Source organism: Arvicanthis niloticus, chromosome 3, assembly GCF_011762505.2.
Source record: "Arvicanthis niloticus isolate mArvNil1 chromosome 3, mArvNil1.pat.X, whole genome shotgun sequence".
NCBI lineage: Eukaryota > Metazoa > Chordata > Mammalia > Rodentia > Muridae > Arvicanthis > Arvicanthis niloticus.
Genome location: NC_047660.1, coordinates 41474956 through 41499503, shown reverse-complemented (window position 1 = coordinate 41499503; position 24548 = coordinate 41474956). Strand labels below are relative to the sequence as shown.

The 24548-nt window shown below is 44.6% G+C and overlaps 1 protein-coding gene across 2 annotated transcripts in view; it reads right to left on the bottom strand.

The window, feature by feature from the left end:
* Dgkh (diacylglycerol kinase eta) overlaps positions 1-20870 on the bottom strand; it is a 159621-nt gene extending 138751 nt beyond the window's left edge. Inside the window, exons 1-2 of one of the 2 annotated variants that reach the window (XM_034498972.2) lie at positions 20663-20870; positions 12824-13018 (exon numbers count right to left, since the gene is read on the bottom strand). In XM_034498972.2, coding sequence (XP_034354863.2) covers positions 12824-13018; positions 20663-20722 — 255 coding nt within the window. In that variant the 5' untranslated portion in view covers positions 20723-20870. The remainder of the gene's footprint in view (positions 1-12823; positions 13019-20662) is intronic. The other variant, XM_034498974.2, reaches the window with a different exon arrangement.
* Positions 20871-24548: the final 3678 nt, after the last annotated feature.

Sequence of the window (24548 nt, the reverse complement as noted above, 5' to 3'; positions counted from 1 at the left end):
ATTGCATTCTAACATACTGTTCAAGCCGTATCATTTCAACTGCGTAGAAGTGAATATAAACAAGAGATAGCCTGAGTTCTGCAAGAAAACCCAGTTTAAAGAAAGGGTTATTCAAATTTCCTGATGCTTATTCAGTCTTCAAAAATCGTTTGGAAGGTGACTGGTGGGAAGGATCAGGAGTTCAAGGCCTTTGAGAGACACTGCCTTAAAGAAGCCAAAGGAATAAAAACTACTTGCCCCTTTGTGCCTTTGTTGCCCAGAACTAAAAGCGTCTCCCTTAGATCTCCTGAGTGGCAATTAAAATCTGGGTTTCTATGTGGACCCTACAGGTGAGGATGTCATCATGGTACCCTCTGGGTTTGTTACCATGGATGTGATGAGAACATCTACTTCATTCCTCACCAGTGCTATGAGAATGTCCAGGAGAACACACAGCATGTCCTGTCTAAACACACTGCCTGCTCTACACATATTGTCTAGTAACCTTCCTCCTAGACGCACAGCCGACTATCCATACTTTACCAAACCAAAGCCTGACACGGAGTGTAGAACATAAGGAAAATAACAGTACACTGAATTAAACCAGGAAGCGAGACAGAGAAGGTGAGCAGAAAGACACAAGCACATATTTGCAAAGCACCTGCCTTGCTCTGGAAACAGACACAAGTCAGATAGGACTGACCAAAGCAGTGGTTCTCAACCTTCATAACTGCGACCCTTTGATATACAGTTCCTCGTGTTGTGGTGACCCCGAACGACAAAATTATTTCCATTGCTACATCATAACTGTAATTCTGCTACTGTTATGAATCGTAATGTAGATATCTGATATGCAGGGTATCCAATATGTGATCCTGTGGGCGTCATGAACCACCGGTTGAGAAAGAACCACTGACTTGTAGGTTGAGAAAGCTAAGGAGTTCAGTGCATTATAAACATGTGATATGCGAAACATTAAAATTATAAAGCAGTAAAACTCCATGCTTACAGAAACATTAGTTATAAGATCCTTCTGTCTTAGCTCGGGTTATTATTTCTGCGATGAAACACCATGACCAAAAGCAACTTGAGGAGGAAAGGGTTTATTTCAGCTTACACTTCCACATCATCGTCCATCACTGAGTGTAGCCGAGGCAGAAACTCAACAGGGCTGGGACTGATGCACAGGCCATGAAGGATTGCTGCTGACTGGCTTGCCCACAGGTTGAGAACCACTGGGCCAGAAGTAACAAGGGTAGAAACTCTGCACCTCTGATAGGTCTTTGTTAATGTGTTTCTGGTCTATCTTTCTTCTGCCCTGGAATTTCCTCTTACAAATCAATGGTTTCAGCCTTCCTCTGAGTGTGCATACAGACATAAAATTCAGAAGGCTGGCCAATACCCAGGTGAACATTAGGAATGGGTAGCGACTCAGCTAAGAACTACTCTGGGTATCTTATGGTTGACTCTGCTCACCAGCTTCCGGCTTTCTATGCACAGCAGCCCCACTGACCTCCCCATCCTATGGAGGGCTCTTCTGAAGGGCCACACAACACAGCTGGAACATCTGCTTCTGGAAGAGCACCTCCTCCTTCAGCTCTGCCCACTACAGCCCACTGGTACAGCACTTCATCTTTCGTAGTACTTCTCCTCTTCACGGATGCCATGCTTGCACGCTTATAACCTCATAAACCCGCTCTGCATTCATTCCATATTGTCTACCTGACTTCCTGTGCTATCCCTGGCACCTGCCACACTACTCAAGCTGCTGTATTTTTAGAAAGCGTGAACCGAGGTGCGATGGAGTTTAAAAGCAGTGATGTACAGCACAGAAAATGTTCTCAAATGAATGTGATGGCCCATGCTGGTGACCCCAGCATTCTAGAAGCTGAAGTAAAAATAGTGCCTATTTCTAAGCTCCCCTGGGTTAGTCTGTCTCTCTCTCTCTCTATTCTCTCTCTCTCTCTCTCTCTCTCTCTCTCTCTCTCTCTCTCTCACACACACACACACACACACACACACACACACACACACATACCACACTCTGGGTTTTTTTTTTTTGTTGTTGTTGTTTTAGGGATGAGAATGTTGTTTGGGTTATTTGAGTTATTTTTATAAGGAGATGGGGTCTTGTTATGTTCTTCATACCTACAATCCCTGGCTCAAAGCATCCTCCCACCTCAGTTTTCTGAGTAGCTGAATCTACAGCACACACCACTGTGTTTGGCCATTTCAGATAGATAAGAGCACTTTTCTACCTAGTGTTTTATTTACCAACACTTGGGGTTTTTGTTTCCAATTTGCTTTTGGCGATAGGGTCTTGCTTCATAGCCCTGACTGTAGACCATGCTGACCTTGACCTCATAGAGACCCACCTGCCTCTGCCTCCTTCGTGCTAGACTTAAAGGCATATACCACTGGGACCAGCCAGATGGCCTTATTTAACAGTTGGATAAAATTACCTAAATTTTCAGTGAAAGAAAACCTGAGTCTGACACTAAAATGTAACTGCTGGATTAATGGTAGGGTCTGACCTCAAAGCAGGTCTTCAGCCTTCTGTTCCTTACCCTTGAGCTCCATAGAGTGTGGCAGAGGAGCCTCTAATGGCTGTTGTTGTGGCTCCAGAACCCCTGGCTGAGAAGCCTTAAGAGGCAGCATACAAGCCTGTAAAAGGCTCCTGGCTTCTCCCTCTCTCCCTCCCTCCCTCCCTCCCTCCTTTCCTCCCTCCCTCTCTTCTCTTTCATCCCACCCTTGACATTATTAATATGCTAAATCTATGATCATATCTCTCACTGTGTTTTAGTTTTTCTAATACCTTTCTGCAAGTGAATCCTTTCATTGCAAGAATATCCTTTTATTGATAAGCATGAGTCAACGTTTAAAATTAGAGTTTCAGACTTAAATATTTCAGCTAGAATTTTCATGAATTTTAATTAAAATTAATAAAAATCATTGAATTGTTTTGTTTGGTTTTGTTTGGTTTGGTTTGGTTTTTTTAAACCTCAGAAGTACAAATTTAGTAGAAAATGTTTCTAGGTACCTAACTTTTTAAATGGGTTTTCAAAGAAAACTTAGTTTCACTTCTGTAAGGTACGGCATTATTTTTAAAAGGTCACGGTACAGCTTAAAAGAATCATATGAAGTCATTTTCCATTTGGCCTATTAAGATATATTTTTGGGAAAAAAAGTGAGTAAAATTTATTTTTAAAGGAATGAAAAATGACAGGTTTTGGAGGCCAGTTTTTACCACCTGACCATCTTATCTAGAAAAAGATGTACAGCAGTCTGGCCCTGAGCAAGCATGCCATTTTAAGTTGGATTATTAGTACAAACTCCCATACTACTTTAAAATTCTGCAGTATTCAACAAATATATAAGAATAAGCTATGTCCCCACCACACGTGACAAACAGCGGGTAGTAAAATGGACTCCCATGAATCCAGCTTTCGAATGAGAATACTTTCTGTTCTTTGCCAAAAGGCAAGATCCCAAACTGGTAGTAAACTAAAGGCAATTCTCCAGTTTCAGTCTCCCAAGAACAGGACTTAACAGGCACGAGCCATGATGCTCAGGTTTAAAGAGTCAGGAATGTTAAATTAAAGTCTGATAGTTCAAAAGCAGGAGAGGGGCTGCTACTGCTTCTGTTCCTTTAAAATCAGTAAGAGCAGTTAAGAGTGCATAGTGCTTCCTCAGAGGAACTGAGTTCAGTTCCTAACACCAACAAGGCTGCTCACAACTGCCTGTAACTTCAGATCCAGGGGATTTGACACCTTCTTTTGACCCTCCAGGGCATCTGTACTCAAATGCATATGTGCAAACATAGACACACACTCGTATGTAGAATTGAAAATTAAAATACTTTCTAAAGCATCTATAGCTGAGCAAGGTCACTGACTCCTGTAAGCTAAGGACTAGGATCCTGGCTGAGGCAGGAGGATTGCTGAAAGTTTGAGTTCCAAGTTGCCTGGGCTACAGAGTTAAGACCCTGTCTCAAAAAATAAAAATTCAAAAACTCACCTAAGGGAAAAAAAGAAAGAAAGAAAACAACAACAAAAAACAGAGTACACTGAACGTTAAGTTAAAGCTGTGATCAATAATAACCATTGGCTATCTTAAACCACATGGCTAAATATAAATGTTTCTCAAATGTCCAAAGAGTCACAGAGCAAAACCACATTTGTCACGGGCTGCTGTAATGTACTAACATGTTATGGTCTTTGTCAAAGTCTATTCATGGATGTAAAACAAACTCTCTTTAATTAAAACCTTCCCTTATAAACAGTTCCTGAGTGAGTGAAGTCTAACTAATCCAGTATCAGAGCAAGGCCAAAAGGAGCCCCGAACTTTCCTGCCTTCTCTTCCATCCACCCTAACGGCAAACATGCAACCTTCGACTAAGCCAAAGAATTCTAAATTTAGACGCGATGAAGCAATGCATCTTAAGCTATAGGTAAAGTCTTAGTAAATTATTTGTGCCTCTTATCTTTAATAATGGACCATCATGTTTGACGTGTAATTAACATGGAAAGAAAGCCGCTACACTATATATTACTGTACCGAGAGTCAGAGTTTCCAGGCTATATTTAGGTCACATTAAAATGGAAGCAAAGACGCAAACCAAGCTAAAAATAAAATGTTCTACAAAGATGATATTTTTTTTCAAATGGATTGAAATTTAGCTTTATTTGGTGCCTTATATGCTGATATTTAGCAACATTTTAACTTTGCATTTCTTTGAGAGACTAACCACATACCAGCTCAGTCTTCTATGGTAGAGGCTAGCCTTGGCCAACAACAACCACAGACCATCTCGTCGGCCACATCCTGTCTGCACTTGATTTTTACACAGTCCACAAGTGAGAAACGGTTTTACATATTTAAACAGGTTGATTTTTTTTTTTTTAAGGAGGAGTTTTAACCCTGAAAACTTCATGATGTTCAAATTCTGGTTCTTTAAATGAAGTTTTACTTAAATCCAGAAGCTCACTTGAGTACTCTCAATACCATGTGACAGTGGCACAGAAACTACTGGGATAGACTGAGTGATTGCTTTGTTTTGTTTTCTTGGGGGGTGGGGTGGGGAGAGGCGGTTCTCTGTGTATATCTGGCTGTCCTGGAACTCACTCTGTAGACCAGACTAGCCTTGAACTCAAAGATCTGGCTGCCTCTGGCCCTCTGCCCCTCTGCCCCTCTGCCCCTCTGCCCCTCTGCCCCTCTGCCCCTCTGCCCCTCTGCCCCTCTGCCCCTCTGCCCCTCTGCCCCTCTGCCCCTCTGCCCCTCTGCCCCTTTGCCTCGAGTGCTGGAACTAAAGGCACACAGTCACCACCACCCAGTTTGTTATCCTCTGTCTTTATTTAGGTACTACTGACAAAAAATTATGAACTGATATTGATAGTTGATGGCTTCTGGAGAAGGGAAAGTCATTTAGGGGTGTGGCCCTTGGTAGGTGTAGCATAGTCCAGTGGCTGGCCCATCACACTTAAGAAATGGACAGCACAAACTAGACATGGTGGGTTAAGGAGGAGGAGCAGGAGGAAGAGCAGGAGGAGGAGGAAGAGCAGGAGGAACAAGAACAGGAGGAGAAGGAGGCAGCAGAGGTGTGCAAAGACAGAAGGGAATGGAGAGATAGAAGCAATGGATCTGGTAAGGGGTAGGGGAAGGAATGGGTGAATATAAGCAAAGTACACTGTATAAAATTCTCAAAAAGTAATAAAATATGCTAAAAAATGACAAGATGATCAGATGGCTCATGACTATAATCCCACCTGCTCTGAAGACTGAGACAGGAGGCCTACAAAATAAAAGTCAGCCTAGGCAACTTAGGGAAGCCCTGCTGCCAACAAAACTTCAAAGAAAGAAAAGGCAGATTGGCGATGAGCCTCCCTCAGTGGTCAAGTACTTACATAGTAGGCTGGCTAGTTTTATCAACTTGACCCAGGCTCGAGTCATCTGAAAGGAGGGAACCCCAACTGAGAAAATGCCTGCATAAGGCTGTGGGCAAGCCTGTAGAGCATTTTATTTATTAATGATTAATGTGGGAGAGACCAACCCACTGTGGGTGGGGCCATCCTGGGCTGATGGTCCTGGGTTGTATAGGAAAGCAAGCTGAGCAAGCCAATAAACAGCACTTCTCCATGGCTTCTGCATCAACTCCTACCTCAGGATCCTGCCCTGTTTGAGTTCCTGTCCTGACTTCCTTCAGTGATGGACTACAGATGTGGAAGCATAAGCCAGATAAACCTTTTATCCTTAACTTGCTTTCGAGCGTGGTTTTTTCATCATAGCAATAGTAACCCTAACTAGGACACCTACCGTGCTCAAGGTCCTAGGTTCAATCCCCAGCACCAAAAAAATCTTGCATATATTATATTATGTGTTTATATATATATATATATATATGTATATATATATATATATTATATTCACAACAGTATGAAATCATTGAATTAACACTATGATAGTTACAACAGAACTTATTCTATAGTCCAGATTTTACCTAATCAGTCCGACTGAAATTTGGTACCCTCTGACAAACATCACTCCACCTCTCTTCCACCTTCCTTCCTGTCCATCATTCTCAGCTCTCATTCTGAGAAAATCTTAATAGCCCCAAACTAACCATCTTTAGCACTCTGATCTTTAGAAAAGCAAGCAGAGCTCTGCCCCGATGAACTGGTCAAAGGCAGATGTTCCTCTTTGCCTCCAACTTGTTTGGAAACCTTTGGTCTTACTTCTCCATTTTCATCTTATTTGTATCTTGATTCCAATATTTCTGCACAGAACAGGGGCTGAAGATTCTTAATAATACCTTGTAGTTTATTGTTTTTGTTTTATACACTGGATAAAAACCCCCATGACCTCCCAAGACACTGTCAGTTACAATTTGAAAATTAGTGACCAAATGCCCTCTGGTCAACGCCACCTAGAAATCATGATTAAAATAATAATAATCCGTGGTGGTAGAGTGTTGCTTGTGTTTGTTTGTTTGGTTGGTTGGTTGGTTTGTTGGGGGTGTTGGGTTTTTGTTGTTTGTTTGTTTGTTTGTTCGTTTGTTGAGACAGGTCTGACTGTGTAGCCCTGGTGGAATTAAAGTCATGGGCTATCACATCAGATGTTTTAATTGCATAAACTGTATCTCAGAAAGCAAAGAAAAACAAAAGTCCAAATTGCTTCACCGTAAAGCTACAGATAAACTTTCATGATAAATTAAAACCAAGGTACTCATCGGCTGACTGTGTTCTGTGTTTAGCACGTTTTTGCCAAATTTAGAGAAGAACTTATAGCCATTCAGAATTAATATATGAATACACATAAATGTCAAACAAAGTTAGAACTGGTTTACCTAATCAAGGGATACTTTTGACACACAAAGCTTCCTGACCTGACCTTGGCCAAGATAATTCAGTGGCTGAAAGTCACTGGGACAGGTCTCATCTGTTTCCACCACTGTATGACAGTTAACCATGCGAGCTTGCAAGCTGAGCAACAACCTCCAGCCATTGCTGCAGAATGAAAGAATATTGTGCTCACATGGCAACAAAAGGTGCACACAGTCTTCACGTTCATTACCCGTTTAGAGTTTACAGTGATGTCTTTCAGACCGTCAGTACCTATGCAATGCATATGAAACACTGTACAGAACCATTTCTAAAGGGGACTCCACCCCACAGGGAAGGAAGGGTAAAGAGGCAGCCGAAGAAACCAGAGAAGAAACTGGAAATGGGAACCTTACTGCTCCCGTTTTGCTTTTTCAAGCCAACGTCTCTTTCACTCCTGAGAAGGTTTTTGGTTTTTGGTTTGGTTTGGTTTGGTTTTTTGCCTTTGGAAAATTAAGTTGGATACAAAATTATCTGTTTAGCTCATGGGAACCTAGGTGTGTAACTACCGGAAGTTCTACTCAGCTGATAGGAGAAAAGATACAAGAGAAAAACAGAGAGTGAGTAAGAAGGAAAAAAGATATACCTAGAAGCTAGGAAGAAAAAACTAAATGGACCAAAAAGATCCAACAGATGGAGGTGAGGAGGATGCTAAGATACAGGAGGTCACTGTCAGACTAAACTGCCCTTCAAAGCACACTCTAGCCCCTGGGCTGGGGCAGCGCCAGTGCCTGGCATGTGTGAGGTTCCATCTTCAGCACACCTCTCCCTCTCTGTCTCTGTCTCTCTCTGTCTCTCTCTGCCTCTCTCTCTGTCTCTCTGTGTGTGTGTCTCTCTCTTCTATATGTCTGTCTCTCTGTCTCTCTGTCTCTGTCTCTCTGTCTCTGTCTCTGTCTCTCTCTCTCTCTCTCTCTCTCTCTCTCTCTCTCTCTCTCTCTCACACACACACACACACACACACACACACACACAAACTCCTATTCTTTACATTAAAAGTTGGCATATCCACTACAAAAAGAAAAAAAATGCTGAAATTAGTGTACTGTCCTAAAATGACCAATTTCCTTCCACTAAGCTGATTAATTACATGATCACATACCATGTTAGTTCAACCAAATGAAACTTTCTACACTTTGCCAATTTTGAACTGCTGAAAGCAATTTGGCAACAGCTCGTCTGAATGGCCCACTATCACTAAAAAGAAGGAAGTAACTATACAGAAGACCATTAGAGAATAGTTCCAGTAGCAGTTTTAAAATATTTGTAGATATTTGTATATATTTGTATATACAAATAGCATATATTTGTATATGCAGTATATATACTTGTATACAATATACATATATGTATGAATATTATACATATTGTACATGTATGAATATTGTAAATATATTATACAAATATAAAAATAGACTGATATGTTCTAAGTATCTATTTTTTGAAAGAGGGTCTTACTATGCCACCCAGGTCAGCCTTGATCTTGAGACAATCCTCCTGCCTCAGTTTCCCCAGTGCTAGGACTATAGGTGTAGGCCATGATATTTGGCTATCTTAAGGAAATGTAAAAATACGTTAGTATATATATATAGTTACATGTATGTTGTACATATATAATATACAACACTTGCAAGTGCATAGACATTTTCTGGAAGCACCCCAAGAAGACATCACTACATCTGCCTCTGAGAGGAAACCAAAGGTCAGTGACAAGATGGGATTTCTTTCATGGCTAGGATCCCCTCCTTGTAGTCTCTTATACTGTTAGTATGTGAGGTGGTGTGAGTATACTCATCCCAGGGAGTGGCGTTGTTAGGAGATGTAGCCTTGTTGGAAGAAGTGTGTCACTGTGGGTGTGGGCTTAGAGACCCTCCACCTAGCTGCTTAGATGCTAGTCTTCTGTTTGCCTTTGGAACAAGATGTAGAATTCTCAACTATTCCTGCATCATGCCTGCCTGAATGTTGCCATGCTCCTGCTTTAATTATAATGGACTGAACCTCTGAACCTGTAAGCGAGCCCCAATTAAATATTGTCCCTTACAAAAGTTGCCTTGGTCATGGTGTCTTTTCATAGAAATGAACCCCTAACTAAAACAACATGTCTTATTGTTGTTTTGAGATAGGGCCTAACAAGGTAGACCAGGCTATAGTCAAATTTACCATCCTCTTGCCTCAGCCTCCTGAGGATATAATTAGAATATCCATTGCAGCTTGTACAACATTTTCAATTAAAAAATGGCTAGACATTTTTCAAATGTCTCAAGCAATGCAATGTCCATTTTAGTATGCAGATCATTTAGAATATTATGGAATATTTGCAAAAAGTATTTCAAGTAAGGTTAATTACTTAAACTCCAGCCTCTTGTTTGTTTGATTTTGAGACAGGGTTTCCTGTAGCCCAGGCTGGCCTGGGACTCCCTTTGTAAATAAGGATGACCTTGAACTCTTGATCCTCCTGCCTGGCTGGGGACTCTCTCTGTAAAAGAGGATGACCTTGAGTCCCCCTGCCTCTGAGACCAGAGTGTTAAACTTACAGATATGTGCCATCACACCTTGTTCTAAGCAGTGCTGGGAATTAAATCCAGGGCTTTATGCATGCTAGCAAGCAGTCTACCAATGAGCTACCTCCCAACCCAAACTGCTCTTCTTCCCTGCAAACCGCCGCCCAACAGCCCAACAGCAGCATGACCCTGAGGATCTGAACGGGAACTTAAATCAGTGAGCTTTGTCTCAATGATGATATTCATATTACAAGTATTTACTAACTATGCAGTCATTCGTGGAAAAGTGTGCATGCACACGTGTGTGAGTGCGGTGTAAGCGTGTGTGCACATTTGAGGAGGTCAAGGTCACCTGGCTTCTTTAATCACTTTGCTCTTTAATTTTTTTGGACAAGGTTGATCCCTAACCCTGAAACTTGACTGGACTTGACTGGCTTGGCCAAGAACTCACAGGGATCCTCCTGTGTCTGCCTCCACAGCACCTGGCTTTTTCAAACCTGGTAGAGTAGTCTGAGTGAGAATGAACCCCACCCCAGTCTATTGAATTTAAATACTCGGTTGGTGGCATTTTTTGAGAAGATTTAGGAAGTTCCTTTCAGGAGGAAGTCACCACGTTGGGGGGGGGGGGTGCAGAGTTTGGGAGTTTAAAGCTTCCCACTTTCCCACTGCTCCCAGTTCACTCTCTCTGTTCCATGGTTTTATCATGAGGCAGCTTCCTGCTTCTACTGCTATGCCTGCCACATGCTGCCATGCCTCCCCACCAGGATGACCTCTTATGCTTCTGACTCAGGTCCTCCACTTGTATAAGCGATTCACAGACTCGGTGCTCCATCCCTCAAATATTTTCAAGTTCTATGAACAGCACACTCACCTATGGGTCATATGTCTACCTACCTACTCATATGTCTACCTACACTACTCCATCAGGAACATATTTACACATCTATATGTAAACATGTTGTATGTATAAGTGTATGGATGCAGAACTAAACTATTAGTAATTCTAACCCATCATACTTAGCAAGTCTTGATGTATCTTCAGGATAACTGAGAAAAAACTGTTAGCGTTGTCTGAAAAATAAGTAAACTTTGGGCTAAATCTGGGACCTGAGCTTCCCTTTCATCTTACACCCCTATATAAGATGGGAGCCTCTCTCATCTTACACCTCTATGGAAAAAAATGAGGAAATATCTACATTTTTCTAAGGGTGCTTCTCTTCTTATCTGGATAATTCCCAAAGATTAGGAAGCCATTGTTACCTTTAGTAGCTCTCCTTGAATTAACTCCCTCACCGACCTCACCTTCCTCCCTCAGAAGCAGTCTGAGCTAAGAGCCACAGTGACCAGTTTCACAACACAGTCTGGCTTGCAGGAGGTGGGGTGTGAACTGAGGCCCACAAGTCTTGGCAACTTACACGAAAGCATTTTATATAAATACTAACATATGAGCCAGTATAAAATGCCGATTTCCTGATATTCTGATATGAATGAATATCAGAAGCAGTATTCCAAAGCTTGATGATAAGCTATAATTGTGGCAAATGTTTATCAGAACATCAGACAGAAAACCAAGTGAAAACACTTTCTTATGTTTATGTTAGTCTTCATAAACATGCATTATAAAAAATTAAATAAAACGATCTTTCAAGTTCATTAAACCTACAAATTAATAGTTCTTTCTATCAAATTGTTTGTTCAATTTAATTTCCTCAGTTTACTTTATAACCATCTCTAATTTTTTTTTAAATGGCATAAATCTTGCTACTCGATCTTGATATTAATATGCATGGAATTTTGAGCACTGCATATAAGTACATGATGTGTCCTTTTTGAAACCGGCCATTTTTCTCTTTAACTGAGTTTTACAGGGTTTTTTTTTTTTTCTTTTCTTTTCTTTTTTTTTTTTTAGATTAAGATTTCCAATGTTAAAAGCATTGTTAGTAAAGACGCTATATTGGTTGGCTTTACTTTTCAAAACGTACTCTACACCCTGAAATGCTATAAAACTCAAAATCCATCTCTATTAAAAAGTAGTTCCAAGATGTTCGAATAAACACAGCTGAACCAACCCTTGACTCCAGTGAATGCATCCATTGTCATGTATCCGTCTACTTGATTTTAGAAATCAGCCGGCCCTCAAACAAACACTAATACAAACTGTTTCCATGTAAGGCTCCCATAAGCCTTAGGAAGCTAACTGTCATGAAATAACTGTAGAATGAATAACTTTTGCAAATCTGTTACTAGGGGGAGCATCCACTAATTTAATCAGTTCCCTATTCAAATTCTTCCTTTAACTCCTCCACTACCAACAACCTAGGTGTTGAAGACTTATAAACTTATAACGAAGTTAGAATATCTAAGTCCCTTAACATTCAGTAGCCTCTGCCTTCTGTATGTTCATCATTAAACGAAAGCTCAACTCTGAGACCGATTAGCACAACGCCACAAAAGCACTACCATACCCTGCAATACCCTGAAGAAGTAACTTGTGATGAACCACTATGGATGTCTGAGTTCTGCACTTTGAGGGAACCTGCAACACAGAAGCCTAGCCAGCCTGTAGGCACAGCACACCAGAGAAACTGACTGAGAGGAGCAAGCAGCTTGCTGTGGGTGGGAACGCACAGTGGCAGGCGGAATACAGCTTCCTGCAGGTTTCCCAGCGCCTGCAGCGCAGGCGGTGAACAACCAAATTCCCTTTAAGTTTCCTAGGTGGGAACTTGCAACCCGGCTTCAACCATGTTCCAAGCCGCTTGCTCTGATGGCTAGCCAAGCGTTCTGGAAAACTCCCTGGATATCTCTTCAACCTCGGACAGGAATCCCTAGAACACCGTTCGGCCCCTAGAGGAAGGCCACGCCCTATCCAGGCCGCGCCCCCGCGCCCCTCCTCCGGATACTAGTTCCAGGGATCTCCCGGAGAGTTCCCTCTACCCACAGCCCTCCCGCAGTACCCCGGCCCAGCCTTACCTTGGTCCGGATCTGTCCAGAGGTGGACACTTTGCGGATCAGCTTCTGGGGTCCCTCCTGCTCCGCTTCACTGTCGGACGAATCCTCTCCCGGTCCTGCAGCAGTCGGGGAAACCGCGCCGGCCACAGCGACCGCTCCTCCTACGACGCCCTGAGGGTGGTGCTGGCTGCCGGCCCCGGCCATCCTCTCTGATTCCTGCAGGGACACAGCAGCGCCCCGAGGGGCTGTGGTCAGCTGCTGGGCTCTGCCCGAGCGTCTGAGCCCTGCGCCTAGCTGGCGCCATCTTCCGCGATCCCCGCCGCGCAGCACCGGGGACCCCGGACCACAAGCCGCCCCTGCCGAGACCTCCTGGGTCCTCTGCGCGCTTCACGCCTGTGCACCCAGCCTTGGAATGTTCACAGGGTGATATGAGCAGCACCGGAATGAGAGGATAGAAGTCGCAATAAGCCTCGGACGACCTCCCTCTTACTCCTCTCCTAGGGTCTGGAGGGCTCAGGGAGAATGGAGAGCAAAGATAGGCAGGAGCACGCCGCAGCAGGTCAGGCAGTTGGCGATGCTCCTCCCTTGGTTCTAGGCAACAGGAATGAGGAGAAGGCTCCTGCGGGAAAGGGGAAGATGGAGCTACCTCCTACGTCCTGGGATGTACCTCTGGACCCAGAATCCCTCTACGTACTCCGGCCTTGGGGCACCATTCCAGCTAAGTAAAAGTTCCCTCTGCCCTGCCCGGGAGAAGAACTGGGTCTCAAGGACGCTCAGCACCATTGCTAGGACCTTACCTCCCCACCTCTGCCCGTGAGTTCGGGTCCTTTCGGCCTCCTCTACAGTGCTGTTTAGTTTCGGGCCCACCCCCATCCGGCGCACACGGAAGAGAAGAGCATTTTCCGGGAGGTTCAGCTCCGCTCTGAGAACTTTTGGTTCAGAAAGAGCGATTCCCTTTGGCTAACAGGAAGCTGGGAAGGGCGTGGAGAGAACGCAGAAACAAGAGAGGACACGCAGCCCAAGACGACAATATGCTGAAATAAATGTCTAAGCTAAAGCGCTCATCCAGAATGCCTGGAAGAATGCACTCAACTACGTGAACAAAGTATAAAGCAAAGAATATTTATACACACATAAACACGAGAGCGCCACTCCCTTGTCCGGACTGAAGTCTGAGGACAGAGAATCCACAGGCTATAGCCTGGGCTCCGGAGGCTTCCCTAGCCAGCAGCTTAAGCACAGCGGTGGGGCAGAGCAACCTCGCAGCAGCGCAGACTGCACGTTCAACCTCAAAATCCTACACAGGTGCGGGGAGAGGGGCTGAGGGAGAGGGAGAGGTTGCTGGCAACCAAAGAGAACTTCACAGTGCTGTTAGTGATTTTCCGATTAAGAAGCCCCTACCGACTCTGGGGGCTCTCCTCGGTAGAGCAAGCTTTAGCCCCAACCCTTCAGGTTCCTCTCCTAGTTTGTCATCTGGCCTTGACCTTGAAAATTCCTGGAAACTAAGATTTGAGGTTTTGCTTCTTTCCAGGTGCAACCTTAAGCCGAGCAATGATTCGGCTCAGCGTTAGAGCTACTGCCAGCTCTAAGAGATTTTAACTGCTCTAAGAGATTTTCAGTCCTTCAGCATGAGAGTGCAGCCATGTTTCTCAAACGCAAAGTGCTTCAGTTATTCCCTTTATTAAAGGAAAGCGTGGGGAAATTCTCTACCTGCAAGGACATGCTGCTGGGAATTTTTTTAAGAAACAATAACATTAAACGTCCTTGGCTGGAGATCCAGATCAGTGCCTAGAATCCAGAAGGCCCATCACAGCCAAAACCAAAATGAATGCCCTTTTGGTGACCTTTGTCCTGGTCTGGCTATTTGGTCACAGATAAGTCTAAGGATTTGGCAACACAAAGACCCCTACCCAGTAAAGGGCTTAACATAGTTCAGACTTCCCTTTTAACGTAAAGAAGACAGAAGGCACAAGCTGGAACCAAAGTTTTAAAAAATAAATGTGATTATTATTCTAATGTTCTCTTCCTCACACTCTATATGGCTAAAGGTCAGTTTGGCAACTATCCTTTATTTCAACCCACACATGAAATTTTCAGGTTTTATATAGCAACATTTCCTAGAATGCAGCCAAGGGTGATTGAAGTGAGGTGGTCTAAGGTCCATGCCTAGTTGGTGAAGAAGATGGGTTCCATTTCTTACTCTTTGAAAGGATGCTGATTGCTTAAAGACACATTAAACAGCTTCACATCCAGGAGCCAGGCAATTAATTCCTGAAAGTGGGGGTAAGTGTTACTTATAAAAACTAAGCCTTGCAGCCAGCTCTGCTCTACACAGAATTCAGTAGCCAGCTCCTAAGGCTTGTAACTTTGAAAGCAAAGCCAGTCTAAGTTGGTTCCTGCTAAGTAAATGACTGCAACTCTCCAGCATCTGCAGCTGTAGAGGAAGCCCAGGATGGATGAAAATACTGTGTAGGCAAAGAAAGGAAAGCTGCCTCATTTCCTACTAAAGGCTGCTCAAGGGAAAACCCTTGTGGAAGACCATCTCTTCTGAGAAACTTTCAAGGGATCCACAATTTAAAATAGTATCTGGGGCTGGAGAGATGGCTCAGCAGTTAAGCGCACTGACTGTTCTTCCAGAGGTCCTGAGCTCAATTCCCAGCAACCACATGGTGGCTCACAGCCATCTGTAATGGGCATCCGATGCCACCTTCTGATGTGTCGGAAGACAGTATACCCACACTCATGAAATAAATAAATAAATCTTTAAAAAAGAAGAGGAGGAGAGGAGAGGGAGGGGGAGGTGGAAGAGGAGGCTGATCCTCTTTAAATAAAATAAAATATAAAACAGTATCTGATCTACTTCTCCTAGGGATAAGCATCCAAAATGGTTATCTGATCCAAATGAAAAGCACTTGCCTTGTCATTGCTTAGTTTGTTTCTTTGTTTTGAGATAGCCCCAGAGCATACCCCAGGCTGTCCTGGAGCTCCTTATATAACCTAATCTGACTTGGTATTTATGGCAGGTCTCCTGCATCAGCCTCCATTTCTCAAAATGGCTATTAAAATTTCAAATACATGGCAAATTGTCTCATTAGACTTATGAAAACTTCCTTGACTTTTTCTTTAGTGTTTTAGATTTTCAAATAACTTCTCCGAAGCTGCTCATGGATTCCTTTTTATTACTGTTACTTTGGGAGCTTGGTTGATGCGTGGTGGCAGTGCACCCCTTTGGTCACAGAATTCCAGAGGCAGGCAGGCCTCTGAAATGTGAGGCCAGCCTGGGCTACGCAATGAAACCTCCATGTGGAACATATCAGTAATGCTGTTTAAAATTTGCATATTGGAGTTTGAGGCATGAGCACTGCCAAGAGCTTGAAGCTAGCCTGGGTTACACAGTAACAGGCCCAAAAAAGCTACACAGCAAGATCTTGTTTCAAAAACAAACAAACAAAGAAAGAAAGAAAGATTCTTGGCCATACAGGCTATAGATGCCACAGTCAGGATTAAATAGAAAGAAGTTAAACTGACCACCAGTCAGTTTTCTACTTAATAAGGTGTCATACTAAAAAGCAGGGGTGGGGGGAGTGCTAAAGAGACATAAGCCAAAGCTGATTGAGACTTTATGAACACTATATTACTATTTACAGAGGTATTCTGAATTAATCAACTGCTCACAACAAGCAGGATAATGAATCAGTTAATGTGTTTAATCCCATGTTCTATGGCATTACCTTCAATTGTGATGTAACATAAGGGTTACATGTCATACCTTGAAAACCGTAAGTGGGTACTTGAGAAACTATGTTCCGGGTCTCATGTTCCTGATCAGTACAGAGCCAAAGGACTGCAGATGGAACCCTCACAGACTGCTAGGAAGGCAATATGGAACTGATTCCACTATCACTATGTATCACATATTCAGAACTTAACATTCAGAAAGTTTACCCTGTGTAAATTTTCTTAGTTGTTACCCTGATAACAAAACATTCCAAGAGCAATGGTGCTGTCAATTACAGGAACATACTGTGGTCCTAGCCCACAAGGCAAAGCCTCTCATCATCCTGGCAGAAAGTACAACTGTACAACCTTGCTTGTATTTTGGCCTTTTTGCTTTGAAACGCTTTCCTTTCTAAGTGTCCATTAAATCTGGACTGTTAACTGGCATAATATTAACACTAATGCTAACAGGTACAGAACCAATTTTAGGGAATAAAGCATATTCAAGCTTTTCTCCACTAAAAACTATAAAATAAAAATTTAAAAGGTATTTTGTAAATACCACATTTTTAAACTGAACTAGAATTCTAACTACCTATCTGCTACCCACTCCCACCCAAGACTAAGGACTGCTTTGCTAAATATCTTCCTACCGGCTCATTCCCAACAGCAAAATGCTGTGATTCTGCTTACTTATTTTAGTGATGCTAAGACAACCCCAGGGCCTTGCCCTGGCATGTGCTCTATCACAGATCCACATCCCACCCTCATTATATTCTTTACTTGTTTCTGGATACAAAGTCTCAATATGTAGCCTCTGCTGGCCCCACAATCGGAACCCTCCTCCTTCCTCACCTGGTTGTTGTGAGTACAGGTGTGCAGCACCACACCCAATTCCCCAAATACTTTTTGGGCTGAAATTTAAGTTATGCTTGTATTCACTAACATTCAACTATATTCAAAGCTAACCTCAAAGAAAACCAGGAAACTTACTGTGCTGCTAAGTATCTCCTCTAGTCTCAATACTTAACCAGAATAATGCTAAATAAAGCTAATATGTATCCAAATGTTCTCATCTAACTAAATAACTTAATTTTACCCCCCTCACAGAAAGAATGTCAAGAAGTCCCAGAAATTCCCTCTGTTCCACATGAATCTCCAAGGAATCTTTTGCTTTTCTCTCTGAATAGTAAAAATCACACCATTATGGTTTAGGCTCCATCAGAGAGAAGAGAAAGAGAGAGAGAGAGAGAAAGAGAGAGAGAGAAAGAGAGAGAGAGAGAGAGAGAGAGAGAGAGAGAGAAACAAATTCTTACATGCATGTTGTCACATGCCATAATAATACAGTAATCCCATTTAGTCAAGTTTGCATGGTAAAATATTAAATTGACTATATTAAAATTTTAAAAGGTTTTCTAAAAACAACTCAGATTGGAATCCCGGTGAAAACAGGTTTGTTTTGTTGTTTGTTTGTTTGTTTGTTTTTGCTGTTGTTTCATTTTGTTTTAAGAGAGGATTTTTTTTTTTTTTGACTCAGAGGATAAATGTATCTTGGTGGGAAAGGCATGGAGCTGAGGTTCCACCTGTGGGAGACAGAGCATGCACCAGCTTGTTCTGTGGCACCTACTAGGAAGCAATAGGGGGCAGGGGGAAGGGGGCACAGGTATTCCAGAATAACAGTCTCTGAGCACACACAGTCTGGGCTTCAGGAAAGCTGTGGTTCCACTGTGTTTAGATCTCTATCTCTCTCTGCTTCTCTCTGTCTCACTCTGTCTGTCTCCGTGTCTCTATGTCTTTGTCTCTCTCTGTGTCTCTGTGTCTTTGTCTCTCTGTGCCTCTGTGTCTCTGTCTCTCCTCTCTCTCTCTCTCTCTCTCTCTCTCTCTCTCTCTCTCTCTCTCTCTCTGTGTGTGTGTGTGTGTGTGTGTAAGACAGTGGTTCCTTACAGTTATATACACCAGCAATTAATGTTCTAAGTATAGTGTGCTGCATGACTGTCATATAAGTTCATGTTGAAGGAAACCAGAACTCACTTCATCCAGATTCTTGAGATCACTGAACCAAAGTTAAAGAACGTGATTTTTGAGAACTTTATGATGCTTAGTGCTCTACTGAGACAAGAGCAAGGCATGCAGTTCCAGGCCTGACTGGGATACCTAGTAAATCCCAAATCAGCCTGTCCTACAGTGTGACGCTCTGTCTCAAACATAAACAAAACCGATTCTGATGGACCCAGTGTTCCTTCAAAACATATTTAGATTAAAACTAACGTCAACCCCTGTGCTCCCCAAGCCAGAAATATTTAACATTTAAAGCTGTTTCCTCTAATGCATTCTTGCTTTCTCTTTAATACGCTCCTTTTTTAGTAGTGCAGGTAACTCAGCTTTCTTAAGGAATTATATAAAGCATCTGAGAATCCTTAAATGTTGTAGTCATTACACAAAGTTCAGAATAAAATCACTAATGAGAACTATGACACATGCTTGGATATATTTCAATCTTCAGCTATAAAAATGTAAGCTTCTTGGGGGCAACGCTTGTCTGAGAGTTAACAGCTTGCCCAACAATCTCAGAACATGATAGGTGTTGGATAAAAATATCTGCTGAACTAATAAAATGCCTTAGCCACTTAAATATGCCTAGTTTTGGAAAGTTCACATTTTAGCAGTGTTGCTGCTCCATCTCACATCTCTGTGAAGGTTTTAGTTTTAAAAGTTCATGTGGCAAGACTAGTACTGAAGATTTTCTATGAGAATAAGAAAGCACTTTGGTTCCTGGCACTTTGAAGAAGAAAGCGAGAGGGTCTCCAATTTTCTAACTGAAATGAAGTCCTGACATTCAGCACCCAGAAAGCACTACACATAACTCGGAGTTTCCCCACTGTAAGTGGTGGAAGCTGACAGGACTTTATATAGTAAAGTTCAAAACAGGTCACCGGATTTAATTCCCAATGATCTTAAATGTCAAGACTGAATTGTATTTTTAACCAAGAATAGCTTACTCCCTAATGATGATCGCAATAGAACACGAGCAGATGGGCTACCTAAACGTGCAAACTCCCAAAAGCAAAAGCAGCTGCAGATGGATCAAAGTCGAAGGACACTCCTGAAAGGTCAGAAAGCAGGAGGCAGCGTAACGTTACCCTGGCAAAAGAGCTGGAAGTCTAAGGGTAAGAAAAGGAGAAGAAAGCCTGGCACCTGACCTACAAGCTCTCAACAGGCAGAGGGCCCGCCTGAGCAGACTCAGGAAGTCCCTGGGAAAACATCATCGGAACAGCACCGCAGCACGGATGAAGCCAGAAATTTTGGACCAGGCTTTTGAGACGGTTCACAATGTCAGGCAAACAGGAGTAACAAATACGTAGACAGAGCATGCAGAGCCAAAATCCATTGCCCACTCAAGATTACAAGGGTCTACGCGGGACGAGAATTTTGGGAGGAATCCCTGAAGGGATAGATAACAGACGGTTCCGTTAGAGGTGTAAGAAATAAGTTAAAGGAGTTTAGGGAACAAATCCAAAGACCCCGACTCTCATCTTCTCACACGCAACACTGAGCCCCCTAAAACGATTTAATCTCCGAGTGGCGTGTGCTGTGAAATCCAGGCAAAAGCGAAGTTAGCTGGTGGCTGGATCCCGGGCCAAGTCCCCTGACCCTCGGAACAGTTCGGGGCAGCCGCGGCCACCAGAGTCGGAGGCGTGGCTCTGGGCTTCTGGCAGGCACCAGCCTCCCCAGACCGCGGTCCTCGGGAACCTGTGCGCCCAGGTGACTGCCAGGGCGCGGTCAAGAGGTGAGCCCCGTCTCCTCCGGGCGCCACCCGCTGACCGCGCAACCCCGCCGCCTCCACTCCCGGGGCCGCCGCGCCACACTCGGGAATGGAGTGCAAAGTTGGGGAAAGGATGAAGCGCGGAAACGGTCCTGGAAGGACCTTCGCCGGAGGCCCCTCGGGGAAGAGCTCCTGCGGACCGGACAAAGGCGCTCCGGGCGGCGAGCAAGGAGGAGCCCGGGCGCCGGAGGAAGCGCTGCCCCGGCTGGGAAGCAGCTGGGGACCTCATCCCGGACCGCTTCCTGAACGGAACCTGGGCCGGGAGGGGGAGGCAGGGAGCAAGGACAAGCGGGAGGGGTGGGCGCGGGCGCGGTACCCACCGGTTCCTCCCAGGCCGGGCTCTGGGCTCCAAGCACCGGGCGCACGTGCTGCGGCTCCATCGCGCCGGCCCGCGCCCGCTGGCCGCCGGAGCGCACGGACACGGGCCCCCGCCGCCGCCGCCGCCGCCGCCGCTGCCGCCGCCTGCGCCTTCCTCGCTGCGATCGCTGTCGCCCCGGCTCCCGCCAGGGGCCAGCCTCGGGCCCTCCCGCGCTCTCTGGCTTCCGCCGCGCTCGCCCGCCCCCGCTCCGGTCCCTTCCTCCGCCACCGCCTCCGCAGCCGCCTGAGTCCCGCTCCACGGCGCGGCCGCGAGCGCTCGGCTCCTCAAGCCGCCGCCGCCTCCCACGGCCGCAGAATCCGCCCCTCTCCCTCCTGTCTCCGCCTCCGACTCCCTCCCCTTTTCTCCCGCCGTCCGCCCCTCCCCCAGCGGCCCCTCCCGGCGGGCGGCCCGGGACGCACGTGACCCCCCTGCCAGGCCATATAAGGCGCGGAACCGAAAGCGGCCACCGGGTGGTCACGGGCACCGGGCGGTGGTGTGGCTGAGAGAGGCAGCCTGCCCTCGGGGACAGGCTCGCCAGGAGCATCGGGAGATGTCCGGGCCAAGTGGCTCGCGAGCGGGTCCTGGCACCCCTTCCCCTCGGCCTCCTTCGCCACGGGTGACTGTAGCCCCCGGCGGCTGCCTCCGGAGCTGAACCTGGAGCCAATTGCCCGGGACAGTACCTGGCTTCAACAGAGCGAGGCTGCGCTTCGCACCCCTGAGCCGCTCCCAACCTACCCATTCCGGCAGCTGGGATGACTGGCTGGCTTGCCATCTCCAAGAGAGGTTAAGCCCGGGAGCCCTGCTTTTGTTCATTTTCTATGGCTGAAAGGTTTCGTGTAAAGAAAATCAGCTAAGGAGACGGTCTGTGGCCCGCTGCGAGCGCATCACTCAAATTAGGGACAGGGGCAGTTGGGCGGGGGGTGGGGGGGGAGCTCAAATGTCAACTGTCTCTCCTGCTGCTCTCTGGGAAAAAAGAAAATGAAAATTGCAACTAGCATTTTAAATCATCTTTCCTGAAATCATCCTTACTGGCAGTGAAGACGGTTCCCATCTAGTTGCAACCGAGCAGTGACTGCATTTACATGGGTCATTTCCTCTCGTGGACTTCAGACTCCTGCCAGCACCATCTCCTGGCCCTTAGTCTGGTAGACAGATGCATTCACACATTTTGAAACCGAAAAATCAAAACACTTACTTGATCCAACATGCTCCCACGTCATACTAATTTCCGAGGCTAATATTCCGCTGAAGCTACACTCATAAAGGTCACCTAAGGATTGTGGAGAGAGCTAAATCACTGGATGTTTTCCAACCCTCACTTTCTATGACTTGACTGACTACATTTGTATTCCTGAATCTCTCCATTAAATGGGCCCTTTGACTGTTGGGTCTTCTTTGTTTCTGACTATGCTTTGTTCAGTAGCCTCTTACCTGCTGGCTAAGTAAGCTATTCTTCATTTACTTCGACTGAGGGTTAAGAGCTTTTAGTTAGTAGCCAGATGATAACTCACAGATTTCCATCATTTCTGACTATGCTGCGTTTACCTCAGCACTGGGATTACAGCTGAACACCAGGGCTCAAACCCCCAGCCCTTCGGTCCTGCTAAGCAAGCATTCTACCTGTCAACTAAGCTATCCTAGACCAGAAGCAAATTTCTCTTTTTCAAACATACTGTTAAATTTTTGACTTTTATTTTTCACTTAGGTGTCTGTGTCTGTGTGTGGGTTTGCACACATGAGTGCAAATTCTCTCGGAGGCCAGAGGCATCCAGTACCCCTGGAGCTGGAATTATGAGGCACCCAACGCTACGAATCAAACGACCTGTCCTCGGCAAGAACAGTGTGTGCTCTTAATCACTGAGCCATCTCTCCAGCTCAGAAGCCAGCCAACTTCCTAACCAGAAGTTTCTACCTTTATCCCCCTGGCCTTATTTTCAGCCTGTCTAAAACAATGTGCTTTCCTGACAGCTGACTTTTCTCTCTAGTCTTACGTAAATGTCACCACAATTCACTTAGTCATGCAAAGGAAAAGAAAAAAAAAATTACCCTGGCTCCTCCCTTCTCTCATGGCTTCCCCTTCCTGCCACTTTCTCTCCCTCACTTCTCTGCCTACATTACGTTTCTTACTAATTTTGATTTTTTTTTATTCCATTTTTACTTATTTGTGTGTGGGCCCATTTGCAAGTGTGGAGGTCAGAAGATAACTTGCAGGAGTTTGTATCGCTCCTTCAGCCATAGGAGAGGTGGGTATTGAGCTCAAGCTATCAGGCTTGGCAGCGTGTGCCTGACCGAGCCGCCCCTCTGACTCCTCTCATTGGTTGTGTGGCCTCCACGCTGCTTATATGTCATCCCTCTTGCTGTGACCCAAGTCACAAGTTGAAATCCTAGTATCTTAGCTATTGAGTGTCTACTTCACCAGTCCCTTCAAACGCCGAGTTCCTTGCAAGAAGTTCCCCTCGGGCCACTTGTTTTTATGCTGTGCCCTGTTCTGGAATGTTCTTCCTCTTAGTCAGTCCTGTACAACACCTGTTCATCTTTCACTATTCATCCTAAGGTCTACCTTCCTCATAAAAGTATTCCTGACTTTGCTGCACAGTAAAAACGCTCTGCTTTCTCTACACTAAATGACTACATGCCACCCTGTCATAATGCCTTAGAAGATCTTTTTGAAGTTAGCTTTCATATATCATCATCCTAGTAGCAAATATTATAATTGACTTAGTCCATCTTCCTGTCTGCAGTACAGTTCTCGGCACACTTCATGCTTCTCAAGTCTGTTGAAAGAATTAATTGTGATATAGTGTGAGGTGTTTTTGAGGCTCTAAAAATTCAGTTTCTCCTGCATTGTTTCACTTGGTTCTCAAAATTGTCTATAAAATACTTCAGTGCCTCTCATAGGAACCCAGAGCTGAGGCTGGTGATGTAACTCGGGGGTAAAGGCACTCACTCACTGACAAGCCTGCCTTTCAGACTCCCAGACCCATCTGGCAGAAGGAGTTACCCTACTCCCAAAGTTGTGCTCTCTCTCATATTCTCTCTCTCTCTCTCTCTCTGTATGTCTCTCCTCTCTCTGTCTCTCTGTCTCTCATACACACATGTAATTTTTTAATAAAAAATAAAAAGAAAGATGAACTTTAAAGTTGGGAAAGAACACAGCTTGCCCAAGGGTTATAATCCAGATTGCTTCTTTAATGTGGCTCTAAATGCAGCTGTTTCTATGGTCTAAATGTTAGTATCTCCCCCAGTTCCTGTTCAAGTCCTCACTTCCATAAGCACCTAAGGACGGGGTTTGGCTATGATAACAGATCCTGTATAAATGGGACTGGTATCTTGTAGAGAGGTTCAGGGGCTGGAGAGATGGCTCAGTGACTAGGACCACTCAATGATCTCCCTGAGGAGATTCAGTTCCCAGCACCCATCTTGGGCAGCTCACAGCCATCTGTAGCTCCAGCTCCAAAAGATCCAATGCCCTCTTCTGGCCTCAGGTACCTGCATGAACAATGTGCACAGATAGACAGGCAAGCACACACACACACACATAAAACAATTCAAAACATAAATCAAGAAAAAGAATACCATATCCATTGTCTTATCATGTTAGATTCTATCTTGTATAATAAAATGGTAGTGTTCTCTTTGCTACTGATTACACAGTATAACTAGTTCTGGTTTTCAACTATTCCAAGTCATTGTGTTTTAAGGATGTCTTAAAAATACACAGTTTGATCTTACTCTTATCAGACCATCCCAATAGCACTACTTTTAGCGTGACTGTTTTCATTCATTATATGAATTAATCAGACTACAAGGCTCTAGGAAAGCTTCACTGCCACTGCTGCTGCCCCTCC